This window comes from Bufo bufo, chromosome 11, assembly GCF_905171765.1.
Source record: "Bufo bufo chromosome 11, aBufBuf1.1, whole genome shotgun sequence".
Taxonomy (NCBI): domain Eukaryota; kingdom Metazoa; phylum Chordata; class Amphibia; order Anura; family Bufonidae; genus Bufo; species Bufo bufo.
Genome location: NC_053399.1, coordinates 8,355,858 through 8,370,898, shown reverse-complemented (window position 1 = coordinate 8,370,898; position 15,041 = coordinate 8,355,858). Strand labels below are relative to the sequence as shown.

At 50.3% G+C, this 15,041-nt stretch overlaps 1 protein-coding gene across 1 annotated transcript in view; it reads right to left on the bottom strand.

Annotated features, from left to right (window-relative positions):
- The window catches only part of CCDC85C (coiled-coil domain containing 85C), a 70,123-nt gene that overhangs the window by 15,233 nt on the left and 39,849 nt on the right, over positions 1–15,041 (bottom strand). Inside the window, exon 2 of the mRNA XM_040412531.1 lies at positions 1,464–1,540. Coding sequence (XP_040268465.1) covers positions 1,464–1,540 — 77 coding nt within the window. The remainder of the gene's footprint in view (positions 1–1,463; positions 1,541–15,041) is intronic.

Genomic DNA, 15,041 nt, shown 5'->3' with positions numbered 1-15,041 from the left:
AGAGGGGCGTTCAGGCTGAAAACCTGCTGTCACCTTCTCACAGCTGACAGTCTGCTACAATGTACCCACTCCAGGCAATCCTGTGAGCTAGTCCGGACTAAACGCTGACAGATCTGACATTCAATGATACATTGTAGCAGACCCTCAGGACAGGAGAGAGATTTGTGCTATTCCCTGCCATTTAAAAGGGTATTCCAGTTGTCACAACTTCTCCCCCAACTATAAGGCTACCTTTACACTGGCGTTTTTACTGGATCCGGCTGGGAAACGCTTCCGTTACTGATAATACGAACATTTGCATCCGTTATGAACGGATCGGGTTCTATTATCTTTAACATGGCCAAAACGGATCCGTCATGAACTCCATTGAAAGTCAATGGGGGACGGATCCGTTTTCTAGTGTGTCAGAGAAAACGGATCCGTCCCCATTGACTTGCATTGGGGGTCATGCCGGATCCGCATCCCAGGACGGAAAGCAAAATACAACATGTTGCGGTTTGCTCTCCGGTCTGGGAACGCAACTAAACGAAACGGAATGCATTTTGGAGCGCTCCCTTCTGTTCTGTTCAGTTTTGTCCCCGTTGACAATGAATGGGGACAAAACGGAAGCGTTTTTTTTTTCGGTATCGAGCCCCTACAACGGATCTCAATACCGGAAAACTTAAACGCTAGTGTGAAAGTAGCCTTAGATTGGTGAGAGTCCTGTACCCCCCTCAGGGCCCCCCAAATTGAATGGAGCGGCAGGTCGGGCATGTGAACTGCATCTCTATGGGAGTTCTGGAATTATCCGAGCGCTGTACACGGCGTATTCTTGGCCTGCCGCTCCGTTTCTTTTGAGGGTCTATGACAGTACAGAACCCTCATTCTCATAGTTATTTCCTATCCCTAACTTGTAACAACCGGGATACTCTTTCATTTCCTACATTGATACATTGCAACAAACCCTCAGATCTGTGAGCAGAACCTGTGGTTTTTTTTCAGCTTTGGAATGTAAACAGGAAAGTTTTCCCTGCAAGCAGAGATGTTGAAAACATAGAAGTAAAGCAGGCCACAAAGTTACAATTTCCATTATAGAATTACTATGAGTCGAAACCTTTACCCGAAGAAAAGGCGAAAAAGTTCTGCTCAGCGGATACGCGAGTACAACGCCTGCACGATACAGAAGGATATCGAGCTATAAACTAACATATTTTTAAGCCCTTTTCGACATCCCTAAGAAAATCTTCGGCACAAATCGCCATTTAAACGCAATTATTCACATGACTACAGGGGCTCTAATCAGGAAATTATCTTCTCCGAGGAAAGAAATGAGACACAGAGAAAAATCTATTTTCCCCGATTTAATTAAAAGTAATCCCTATAAAGTCTCATAAGTGATCAATGCGGCGGCCGCGGCGCTACTAATTCATAACCAGTGTGAACGCGGCGCGCCATCAATAACCATTAGGGATCGCTTTTCTTACCTGTGACAGAATTTTGTTGTCGTCTTCCAGGAGCTTCACTTTGGTCTCTAGTTGTCGGATGTAATTGGAAGACGTATCTGGAAAGAAAAAAGGAGTTCAGGGGTTAACACATTCCCACTAGAGATGGAAGGAGTTGTAGTTGCATCGAGGTTTCTAGAATGGCAGCACAGAGGCAGACCAGGCAGCTGCTATGGGGCCCTTGCAAAGAGGGGGCCCAGCCCGGGTGTGTCCTTTCCCCTCCTCTCCAGGAGAACACTATAGTCAGCAGACAGGTGGTAGGAAAATGGCCAAAAAAAAAGGTGAAACGCCAGACCCTTAGGACCATCACCATAAAGATCTCCAGGGTGCTCAAGTCCGGTGGCCCGACTCCTGGCCCTTTAACGCAATAATTCTTGGACTAGACTCCCGATCCCTGCCTGGTTAGCCGCTACTGAGCAATGCACATGTGTGACACAAAGGGTTAACTCTTAAAACCAGGGATAGTCCCCCTTGTTTGGACCAGGATGAGAACCTCTCAGTTTAGATGCTCACTTATATATTTCCACTATTAAGTCTATGGTTTCTGGCTGGCTTGTTCATTGTGATCGGAGTTCCCCTTTAATAAAACCTCTTTGCTTTTTGGGGACACTGCGCGACTACTGAGGCTCTAAGAAGGACTAAGGTTCCTCAGGTAAGTATCTACCAGGAGTATAACCTGAGACGACTGTACAGAGAAAATGGGACTAGCGTTAGGTCAGAGGTGTCTAATAATAGGGCGTCTGCCAAATAGTCATGAGGCCGCCACAGTGCTCAGGGGTGCCGCTGATGGCCATGTCTGGTACTGCAGCACAAGATCCAGATCGCCGGGAGGTACAACCAGGGTTGTTGTGTGGATTTAGGCCACCATCTACATCCCACCGTGGTCATACATGTGTGGACACTGGTGCGGATGGTGATCGGACTCCACACATGATCTCAATGTCAAAACTACACCCAAGAGAACCCTAAGGGCCATGCTGTCACCAGGGTGCCTCAGTAGTGCAGCCTCAGGCTTTGGGTTTTATATCCCTTTATTTCAGGTAGGTCTCTTGCGTAGAATAATCCCCCTTTACGCGTCATGACCTCGGCCTCTCGGGCCTGTTCGGCTTCTTAGCTCAATGTACGTCTTGTGGCGGTATTACTGCTCCAGCCGCGCGGACGCCTGCTCTGTGCCGTACATCATGCTCCCAGAAAGGACAGTATATCTCAGCCTGACAGGACAATAGCGAGGCTGGATGTCCCCCGGGAAACACTGAGCGCTGCTCTTCATGTTCTCTATCCGTCATACCGCCATCTTGGTGCCTGAAAGGCTTGTAATGTGCAACAGTCATGTTCTGAAGGCCCAATAGCCATCTTCAAGGAAATTTATTAAAAGGGCCGTGTCCTTAAAGAACATGTCAGCAGGATCTACCCTATTAAACCAGGCACACTGCCAGGTAGGGTTGATCCCACTTATTAAAATGATACCCGACTTTCAGTGCACTGAGGGGCGGGGCCAGCACTGGACAGCTGAGGTGCACAGAGGGGCGGGGCCAGCACTGGACAGCTGAGGTGCACAGAGGGGCGGGGCCAGCACTGGACAGCTGAGGTGCACAGAGGGGCGGGGCCAGCACTGGACAGCTGAGGCGCACAGAGGGGCGGGGCCAGCACTGGACAGCTGAGGTGCACAGAGGGGCAGGGCCAGCACTGGACAGCTGAGGTGCACAGAGGGGCAGGGCCAGCACTGGACAGCTGAGGTGCACTGAGGGGCTGGCCCCGCCCCATGTGCACTGAAGTCCTCATTTGCACAAAGAATACATTTTTCCCCTCAGGAATGTCACAACCGATTTTCCCAATACAGGTATCATTTTAATCAGAGGGATCCACCCTAACAGGGAGGTTAATAGGGTTGTTCCTGCTGAAGGTGCCCTTTAAAGACAGGTTGGATGATAAAACTGGTCCCTCAACAGGAACACAGTCTGTCAATCTATGAAGAGCATTAGGAGGGGGATAATGGCCTTTGCGTTAAAGGGGTATTCCGGTTATATGAACATACAGCTATTAGATCTGTGGGGCGTACTACCACTGGGACCCCCACCAATCCGTTTATTCCTATGGGAATTTTAGAGCGCTCCGTTATCTGCGGAATTGCCATAGAATTCAACGGAGCCGCCACATGCATGTCCGACCATACGGTGCCCCAGTTCTCATGATCATGGGGGTTCCAGTGGTAGGACCCCCGCCAATCGGATAGTGATCCCCATGATGGGGGAACCTCCAGCACTACAGCTGTGGTAAAACACTGCTTGGCTGTTCTCAGAACTTCATAGGAAATGAATGGAGCATGCTGAGAGTTGTAGTTTCACCACAGCTGGAGGGCCGGAAGTTATCCCCTACCCACGCAGTGATGGCTAACTTCATACAACTGGAATACCCCTTTAAGAAATGGAGGTGTTTATGACCAGGACCCTTCCCTAGATTCAGCCCTCGGTTTTATGTTGTCACATGCAGATATCTTGTCGTCTGACAGAAACACCGTCCACCTGCCATGTAATAGTGGGGTCTTCTTATGGACCCCCATCAGGGCTCGGGGGTGGCCCCTTCCTCTGCAGAACATAAACAATATCCTCAATGATTAGACCATCGGGGGGCAGCCCCCCCCCCCCCCCCCCCTCTATTAACAGCCTGATATGTATGAAATCAATACCCGTCCCTCAGCCAGTAATGAGCACCGGCCCCCATCCATCCTGCGCTGACACTTTAATGTCACGAGTCAGTGGCCAAGGAGACGTGGCCATCACCGGCTCCACCATCACTGGATGGATAAAGAATCTACACAACGACCCCATAAACAGGATTTGCAGCCAACGCGGTGGAGACAGGAGGACGATCCCCTAAACGTGACCCTAACGTTATCTACGATGCCTTGTCTCCTCATCATGGGGGGCGCCCATTAAATACTGGAAAGCGAGAAGCAGAACCAGTTTAGATGATTTACGGTCCCCTCCAGTCCTGCGTTTGTAATGGGGATAATGGAACGTGGCCTCCACCTCTGAGTCTCTTGGTTCTTGAATTATGGTGACTGGCTCAGTAATGGGATCAATAGCAGGAGAAGCACCCCCATCATCCTGAGGTCAGAGGAATCACAGCATTACTCCCATACATAGGTGCTGCGCATTCACGTGACCCAGAAGGTCTTCCTGGCTTATTGGTATTCGCTGCGCAGCCGCCATTACACCGCAGCCTGGGGGATGTTTAGTTCTGCACTGATAGATCCATTCTGTCAGGGACCTATATCCAGTTGGTTCTGCTCTAGGCACTGTATGTGACGCACTATGAATGAGCGTCTGAAGTTCCCGGGCTGCCAAGGTAAAATCTGTACCAGCGTCCCCCACTGCGGGCGCCATTTACAGTCCTGCCGTCTTCTGGGCACCTTCGAGTCTCTCTGCACCCCCTACAGATACACCACTGACCTCAGCTCGGCCAGGAAGCCTGTATGTAAAGGGTTAATGTGCAGAGTATGTATATATAGATGGTGCACAAACTGCTGATTCTGCAGATCAAAGAATACGTCCATCATTAGGCCCCATTCACACACGTTACATTTCTGTCTCTCTGGTCAGATAAATCGCTGCCTTTCTCCAGTCAGCGCTCCGACCCCGCCACTGTACAGGAGCCGCAACGTTCCCTAAACGATTCAGAAATAAAAAAGGTCAAGAGACCAAGAGATGAAGGACGGCGGCAACGTACGAGAACCTGCACGAGGATATACTGGTGGGATGGCAGGGGCCGGATATCTGCCCAAAGGCTGCCCCTGCAATGCCCCCTGGGATGAACAGAGGGACAGCTAGAGGGGCCGAGGGACAGCTAGAGAGGCCGAGGGACAGCTAGAGAGGCCGAGGGACAGCTAGAGGGACAGAGGGACAGCTAGAGGGACAGCTAGAGGGACAGAGGGACAGCTAGAGGGACAGAGGGACAGCTAGAGGGACAGAGGGACAGCTAGAGGGACAGCTAGAGGGACAGCTAGAGGGACAGAGGGACAGCTAGAGGGACAGCTAGAGGGACAGCTAGAGGGACAGCTAGAGGGACAGCTAGAGGGACAGCTAGAGGGACAGCTAGAGGGACAGAGGGACAGAGGGACAGCTAGAGGGACAGAGGGACAGCTAGAGGGACAGAGGGACAGCTAGAGGGACAGAGGGACAGCTAGAGGGACAGAGGGACAGCTAGAGGGACAGAGGGACAGCTAGAGGGACAGAGGGACAGCTAGAGGGACAGAGGGACAGCTAGAGGGACAGAGGGACAGCTAGAGGGACAGAGGGACAGCTAGAGGGACAGAGGGACAGCTAGAGGGACAGAGGGACAGCTAGAGGGACAGAGGGACAGCTAGAGGGACAGAGGGACAGCTAGAGGGACAGAGGGACAGCTAGAGGGACAGAGGGACAGCTAGAGGGACAGAGGGACAGCTAGAGGGACAGAGGGACAGCTAGAGGGACAGAGGGACAGCTAGAGGGACAGAGGGACAGCTAGAGAGACAGCTAGATGGACAGAGGGACAGAGGGACAGCTAGAGGGACAGCTAGAGGGACAGAGGGACAGCTAGAGGGACAGAGGGACAGCCAGAGGGACAGCTAGAGGGACAGAGGGACAGCTAGATGGACAGAGGGACAGCTAAAGGGACAGAGGGACAGCTAGAGGGACAGCTAGAGGGACAGACAGAGGGACAGCTAGATGGACAGAGGGACAGCTAGATGGACAGAGGGACAGCTAGATGGACAGAGGGACAGCTAGATGGACAGAGGGACAGCTAGATGGACAGAGGGACAGCTAGATGGACAGAGGGACAGCTAGATGGACAGAGGGACAGCTAGATGGACAGAGGGACAGCTAGATGGACAGAGGGACAGCTAGATGGACAGAGGGACAGCTAGATGGACAGAGGGACAGCTAGATGGACAGAGGGACAGCTAGATGGACAGAGGGACAGCTAGATGGACAGAGGGACAGCTAGATGGACAGAGGGACAGCTAGATGGACAGAGGGACAGCTAGATGGACAGAGGGACAGCTAGAGGGACAGCTAGATGGACAGAGGGACAGCTAGATGGACAAGAATAGGACATGTTCTATCTTTTCCGCAGAACGGAACCACGGGACAGAGGGACAGCTAGAGGGACAGAGGGACAGCTAGAGGGACAGCTAGATGGACAGAGGGACAGCTAGAGGGACAGCGGGACGGACAGAGGGACAGCGGGACGGACAGAGGGACAGCTAGATGGACAGAGGGACAGCTAGATGGACAGAGGGACAGCTAGATGGACAGAGGGACAGCTAGATGGACAGAGGGACAGCTAGATGGACAGAGGGACAGCTAGATGGACAGAGGGACAGCTAGATGGACAGAGGGACAGCTAGATGGACAGAGGGACAGCTAGATGGACAGAGGGACAGCTAGATGGACAGAGGGACAGCTAGATGGACAGAGGGACAGCTAGAGGGACAGAGGGACAGCTAGAGGGACAGAGGGACAGCTAGATGGACAGAGGGACAGCTAGATGGACAAGAATAGGACATGTTCTATCTTTTCCGCAGAACGGAGCCACGGGACAGAGGGACAGCTAGAGGGAAAGAGGGACAGCTAGAGGGAAAGAGGGACAGCTAGAGGGACAGAGGGACAGCTAGAGGGACAGCTAGAGGGACAGAGGGACGGACAGAGGGACAGCTAGATGGACAGAGGGACAGCTAGATGGACAGAGGGACAGCTAGATGGACAGAGGGACAGCTAGATGGACAGAGGGACAGCTAGATGGACAGAGGGACAGCTAGATGGACAGAGGGACAGCTAGATGGACAGAGGGACAGCTAGATGGACAGAGGGACAGCTAGATGGACAGAGGGACAGCTAGATGGACAAGAATAGGACATGTTCTATCTTTTCCGCAGAACGAAACTACGGGTGAGGACAGCACGCAGAAGGCTGTCCCATTGATATGAGCCCTCAGTGACATTCTACAAGTTATTTGGTAACTGGTGTCTTCCAGTAACTGTACACAACAGCGGCACAATCATCCACTGATAGACCGTACCGGAGATCGCTCATCACACTGCACTCGTCAGACATTTCACAGATTTACGGTAATTACAGCAAAAATAAAAAATATTTATCGTTTTCATTTTGTGAATTGTTGCTGGAAGCAACGTCAGTTTGTACACGACAGGTGCTCCCTAAGCAGCCAATCAGGCGGCCTCAAAATAACTCATCACTGATGCTCCTCCCTTCAGCTAGACCTCTCAGCCAATCAGCAGAGCTGAGAGCAAGTCACGTGACACCCCCTCTACAGACCTGACTCCTGTCTCCAAGGGGGGGCAGGGTTCAGTCGCTCTGTCCACCTGATTAGCACTTCGGGGTCCTATTTTGTGGGTACAGTTCTGCCTCACTACTTTAGCATTATACCAATGTTCTTATTTAATAGGATTTAACCCCGGGGAGAGTCCCCCTTTAAGGCTACTTTCACATTAGAGTTAATATTTTCCGGTATGGAGATCTGTCATAGGGTCTCAATACCGGGAAAAATGTCGCTTCCGTTTTGTCCCCATTCATTGTCAATGGGGACAAAACGTAACTGAACAGAACGGAGCGCTCGAGAATGCATTCCGCTCCGTTCTCATACCGGAGAGCAGCGTGCTGCGGTGTGCTTTCAGTCCTGGGATACAGAGCAAGACGGATCCGTCATCACCCCCAATGCAAGTCAATGGGGACGGATCCGTTTTCTCTGACAATAGAAAACGAATCCGTCTCCTATTGACTTTCAGTGGAGTTCATGACGGATCCGTCTTGGCAATGTTAGGGCTCTTTCACACTTGCGTTCTTGTCTTCCGGCATAGAGTTCCGTCGTCAGGGCTCTATGCCGGAAGAATCCTGATCAGGATTATCCTAATGCATTCTGAATGGAGAGTAATCTGTTCAGGATGCATCAGGATGTCTTCAGTTCCGGAACGGAACGTTTTTTGGCCGGAGAAAATACTGCAGCATGCTGCGCTTTTTGCTCCGGCCAAAAATCCGGAACACTTGCCGCAAGGCCGGATCCGGAATTAATGCCCATTGAAAGGCATTGATCCGGATCCGGCCTTAAGCTAAACGTCGTTTCGGCGCATTGCCGCATCCGACATTTAGCTTTTTCAGAGTGGTTACCATGGCTGCCGGGACGCTAAAGTCCTGGCAGCCATGGTAAAGTGTAGTGGGGAGCGGGGAGCAGCATACTTACCGTCCGTGCGGCTCCCCGGGCGCTCCAGAGTGACGTCAGGGCGCCCCAAGCGCATGGATGACATGATCACATGGATCACGTCATCCATGCGCATGGGGCGCTCTGACGTCATTCTGGAGCGCCCCGGGAGCCGCACGGACTGTAAGTATACTGCTCCCCCGCTCCCCACTACTACTATGGCAGCCAGGACTTTAATAGCGTCCTGGGTGCCATAGTAACACTGAACGCATTTGGAAGACGGTTCCGTCTTCAAATGCTTTCAGTACACTTGCGTTTTTCCGGATCCGGAGTATAATTCCGGCAAGTGGAGTACACGCCGGATCCGGACAACGCAAGTGTGAAAGAGGCCTTACAGATAATACAGCCGGATCCGTTCATAACGGACGCAGACGGTTGTATTATCAGTAACGGAAGCGTTTTTGCTGGACCGGATCCAGTAGAAACGCTGGTGTGAATGTAGCCTAAGCTATAATCTCTATACCTCAGGCAACAGAAAAACTAAACAGGAGATGAGGCTCGTTTATGACATAATTAGGACATTCACTTTTAGTGTCCCTATGACGAATATCACCGAGGGTGGGGGGGGAGCATCAGGAGACGGTGAACAGTCAGTCGCTGTGAGCGAGGGAGCGACTCTGACCACTGGGTCAGAACATCTCCAGAACGGCCAGTCTTGTGTTCCTGGTAAGTAGTGGTTAGTACATACCAGAAGTGGTTACGCCATATGGATGGCCTTGTGCGCGTCACTTTTCTGGGGAAGAGATGGCACCAGGGTCACTATGGGAAGAAGACAAGCCGACGGCGGCGGCAGTGTGATGCTCTGCTGGAAACGTTAGGTCCTGGCGTAATGTAGACGGGACACCTACCACCAACCTAACCACCGTACAGGCTCCTTCATGGCAGGAGTGGCCCCCAATGGCAGTGTCCTCTTTCATAAGGATCCTGGCCACATTACAAAAACTGTCCAGGAACGAGGAACATGACAAAGGGACCAAGATGGTGGCTTGTCTCCAAATTCCCAAGGAACTTACAGGATCTGCCGCCAGATACCACAGGACACCTCAGAGTCTTGTGGAGTCCGTGTCCTATGTCAAAGCTGTGATGGGCCTCCGTACTAGTTTTAATGTTATGGCTGATCGGTGTAACTGTGAGATAACAGGAGTGAGAACCAGAGGGCGACGCAATTCCCCCCCAGAAGGCATGGAGTCACCTGTGGGAATCAGGAGACACATGGATAAAGATGAGAGACGCAGGAAATGTCACAAAACAGGAAAAACGTGAAGCCCGCAGCTCGGGCCACCATCAACGTACGGAGCAGATTGTGTGTCTAGGCAAGAAGCGCGTCACAGAGCGCTCACAGGAAGACAAACACGACAACACAGGCGCCGCCGCCATCTGCACAGAACACGCAGGCGGCTGCCAAGGAGCAGAGCGCCAGGGCAAGACGTCTTCTGTGCAACTCCAAGACACTACAAAAAGAGGTCTGCAGTCCTGGCGTAAAAGCACAAAAAGGAGGAAAAGTGAATTAAATGAAAGCAGTAACGACAAAAATACCCAATCGGTAGACGTCTAATAAATGAAAGCGAAGATGTGATTGGTTAATACGGAAGACACCGCGGTCTTCACGAGATCTGCAGGGACATGGAGCAGGAGACCTGTACCGGAGAAACGGTCGCCATGACGGACCTGACGGGAACCAAGTTACATGGAAAGCTGATAAATGCATCATGTGAACACGACGGATAGAGAAAGGCAATGAAACGTCGCAGTATAGAAGCCGCCATCTTTATTTCACTGAACAAGACCTCGTGCACACCACCAGATCCATAGAGCGCTAGAGACCCCTGTAGAGAGAGAGATAGAGGGAAAGAGACAGCTGCAGAGAGAGACAGAGACAGACACCTGTAGAGATAGAGACAGACACCTGTAGAGATAGAGACAGCTGTATAGAGAGATAGAGGGAAAGAGACAGCTGTAGAGAGAGACAGAGACAGACACCTGTAGAGATAGAGACAGACACCTGTAGAGATAGAGACAGCTGTATAGAGAGATAGAGGGAAAGAGACAGCTGTAGAGAGAGACAGAGACAGCTGCAGAGAGAGAGACACCCTCTGAGAGATAGAGAGATACAGACAGCTTTATAGAGAGAGACACAGATACCGGTAGAAAGAGAGACCCCCCCCCTGTAGAGAGGGAGAGAGCTAGAGACACCCATAGAGAGAGAGAGAGAGAGACACCCATAGAGAGAGAGAGAGAGAGAGAGAGACCCATAGAGAGAGAGCTAGACACCTGTAGAAAGCGAGATAACTAAAGACACCCATAGAGAGAGAGAGAGAGCAAGAGTGCTAGAGATACCCGTAGAGAGAAAGCTAGAGACACCCGTAGAGAGCTAGAGACACCCAAAGAGAGAGCGAGGGAGCTAGAGACACCTGTAGAAAGAGATAGAGACACCTTAGAGAGGGAGAGATAGGGACATCCGTAGAGAGAGAGCAAGAGAGAGAGAAAGAGACACCCATAGAGAGAGAGACACCCATAGGTGGGAGAATCTGTCCACAGGACAACCACTGGTCGTGGACTCCACGAATCCCATGGACTCCACACTTTCCAGATTCTTATTTAGTAAAAATCCCAATAAAATACATTTAAATGTGGGGTGTAATGTGGAAAAGCTCAAGGGGTGTGAATACTTTCTCAAGGCGCTGTTGATACAGTTAATGGATGACGAGCCATCGGCGGTGACTGCACGCACACCACTGTATTTTGCGCATGCCGCACTTTCTTTGTACAAATGCCTATTCGTGTCCGCAAAACCGAGACTAGGACATGACCTATAATTTGCGGAGCAGCCGTGCGGATGCGGACGGTACGTGGGCGATATCCGTGTGCGGTCCACATTTTTTCTGCCTCCATAGAAATTAATGGGTCCCTATGCGATCTGGACCGGACACAGCCCAGAAATACGGTCATGTGCACAAGGATGGCGGACGGGTCCACCAGCAGTATGGATGGAGATGTCCTCACTTATTCCCTGGGCACACAGTAGATGGCTCTTTGAGGCGTGAGGCGCGCGGTACCTCCTCTCATGCCGTTACTATATGACTCATCTGGAAAATCTTCTCTCTCATAAAATCTCTTTTTCGTACTTTTTCCCTCCGCTTTGAAGAGCGATCACAGGAGATGCCGAGGACGTTCTTAAATAAATCGCTGTCATTGTATTAAGAATGTGGGAAAACGAGAATGTGACATTCTTAAAGATTACCTCTAAGGATTCTGGGTAATCCACCTTCCTGCCCCCCCCCTCTCCATAATTAATGTCATGTATTGTAATCACATTTGTAATCTTCATCCCATCTATTATAAAAAGTAATTAACCATTTGTATTGTATCAATAGATGTAGCAGAGCCAGAATTGCTATCTAGTCACATGACTGACTCAGGATCTACAGGAGCGGCGCCATTTCAGGAAACAAAAAAACTAAAGGCGACGAGGACCCTTCTATCCAGACATGAGTCGGGGGCCGTGCCAACATCAGCTGCATCTGTAGATTCACTTGCAGTCCTATGTAAAAACCGCCTACAGGCCCATGATAAGATCAAACTCAGTCAGCTCTGCTACACCTGTCTTTAGAGACAGGTCCTTACAGCTGCGCCATTGTTCTGATTTGACCATAAGTTTCATCACAGAACAAACTCAGCTCTGCTACATCTGCTAATATGGATGGGCCCCTGCGTAACAAATCAAGCCGCAGGTTGCAAAGGCGCAGCAGAATCCCAACAGCAAACAAAGGGTTATCAGAATGACCGGGGGGGGGGGGGGGGGGGGGGGGTCACACAACCATTAAGCCTCTTTGTGTCCCTCGTGCTATGTTAATCCGGTCAGCATTTGGCGACACAGAGTCACATGACCCTTCGGCTCAGCCAAGCCGATTACTGGCTCCTGGTAGTCAAGTCTAGGGTGCTGTAGTCTAGAAAATGGCGCGGTCTCATCTGTCAGTGTGCCCGTCTGTACTTGCTTAACACTGGTGGGGGGGCGCTCCACTCATCAGACGCGCCCCTCTAGCACTGCTACATGGCTCCTCGGGCAGAAAATAACTGCGCAACTGTAATAGTGCAAGCACAATGTGATTATGAGCAGGGAAGCGAGCGCCGCCTGATGTTACCTAATCTGCTGCCGTTCAAGTGTGCCGCCATGTGGTCCCTTAAAGGGGATGTCTCCGCTCTCCGACAGGTCTCTTTCAGTAACTAATCGCATTCTGCCACATCTTTTCTTAGATCTCTGTGCCGCTCCTCCATAACTCCTCCTGGAAACATAACTAAACTGACAACTGGGCGTTAGCCTTCCACTCATCAATAGGGCGTGTCCCTACACATCTGGCGTGGTCACCACTGACTGGACAGTCCCACAAATTGGACCACAGAAGAAGTGGGACTTGTACAAGTACCTCCCCCAAAGTGGGTCCCATGTATTTATGCACTGCCAGAAGGAATAACAGAGGAACAGCACACTTCAACAAACCATGCTCCATAATAATGATTTCATGCAGAGCCCAATGATAATGTAGCAGGGGGTGGGGGTTCCTGAACCGTCTCCAATGGTAACCTACAAAGATGGCGGCACAGATAGGTAGACTGGCTCGGCGAAGGCGATCACTTCTGCCTCATCGCAGATACAACGTTTTCTGAAATCACTTCTCTATTATTTGTTTTACAGGAACTGGATCCAAGATGAGGTAAATATTGTGTTACCGCCACTTAGTGCATGCGGTGTAATTACACGGCACGTCAATTAATGAGACATGACTGTACAATGCGGCTAATTACAGTGTGTGCCGACTGCGCGAGACCTCCGAGCAAATACACTGTTATTACTGATCACCGAGTGGAGACGCAACATAGCGACCGGAGGAGCGAGCGCCAAGAACACGGAAGAAGAACCAAAGAAAAACCCCAAAGCTTCAGCAGAAAAAAAGACATTGTGCACAGCGCTACAGGAGACGAGCCTTTACTGCTCCTCCATGACAGCGCAAGATCCACCTCCTATCTCCTATCTATCCACATAGAAGAGGATTCTTTACGGTAAGAGCAGTGAGACTATGGACTCTTTACTGTAGGAGCAGTGAGACTATGGACTCTTTACTGTAAGAGCAGTGAGACTATGGACTCTTTACTGTAACAGCAGCGAGACTATGGACTCCTTACTGTAAGAGCAGCGAGACTATGGACTCCTTACTGTAAGAGCAGCGAGACTATGGACTCTATACTGTAAGAGCAGTGAGACTATGGACTCTTTACTGTAAGAGAGGTGAGACTATGGAGCTCTTTACTGTAAGAGAGGTGAGACTATGGAGCTCTTTACTGTAAGAGCAGTGAGACTATGGACTCTTTACTGTAGGAGCAGTGAGACTATGGACTCTTTACTGTAAGAGCAGTGAGACTGTGGACTCTTTACTGTAGGAGCAGTGAGACTATGGACTCTTTACTGTAGGAGCAGTGAGACTATGGACTCTTTACTGTAGGAGCAGTGAGACTATGAACTCATTACTGTAAGAGCAGTGAGACTATGGACTCTTTACTGTAAGAGCAGTGAGACTATGGACTCTATACTGTAAGAGCAGTGAGACTATGGACTCTATACTGTTAGAGCAGTGAGACTGGACTCTTTACTGTAAGAGCAGTGAGACTATGGACTCTTTACTGTAAGAGCAGTGAGACTATGGACTCTATACTGTAAGAGCAGTGAGACTATGGACTCTTTACTGTAAGAGCAGTGAGACTGTGGACTCTATACTGTAAGAGCAGTGAGACTATGGACTCTTTACTGTAAGAGCAGTGAGACTATGGACTCTATACTGTAAGAGCAGTGAGACTATGGACTCTTTACTGTAAGAGCAGTGAGACTATGGACTCTTTACTGTAAGAGCAGTGAGACTATGGACTCTTTACTGTAAGAGCAGTGAGACTATGGACTCTTTACTGTAAGAGCAGTGAGACTATGGACTCTATACTGTAAGAGCAGTGAGACTATGGACTCTATACTGTAAGAGCAGTGAGACTATGGACTCTTTACTGTAAGAGCAGTGAGACTATGGACTCTTTACTGTAAGAGCAGTGAGACTATGGACTCTTTACTGTAAGAGCAGTGAGACTATGGACTCTTTACTGTAAGAACAGTGAGACTATGGACTCTTTACTGTAAGAGCAGTGAGACTATGGACTCTTTACTGTAAGAGCAGTGAGACTATGGACTCTATACTGTAAGAGCAGTGAGACTATGGACTCTATACTATAAGAGCAGTGAGACTATGGACTCTTTACTGTAAG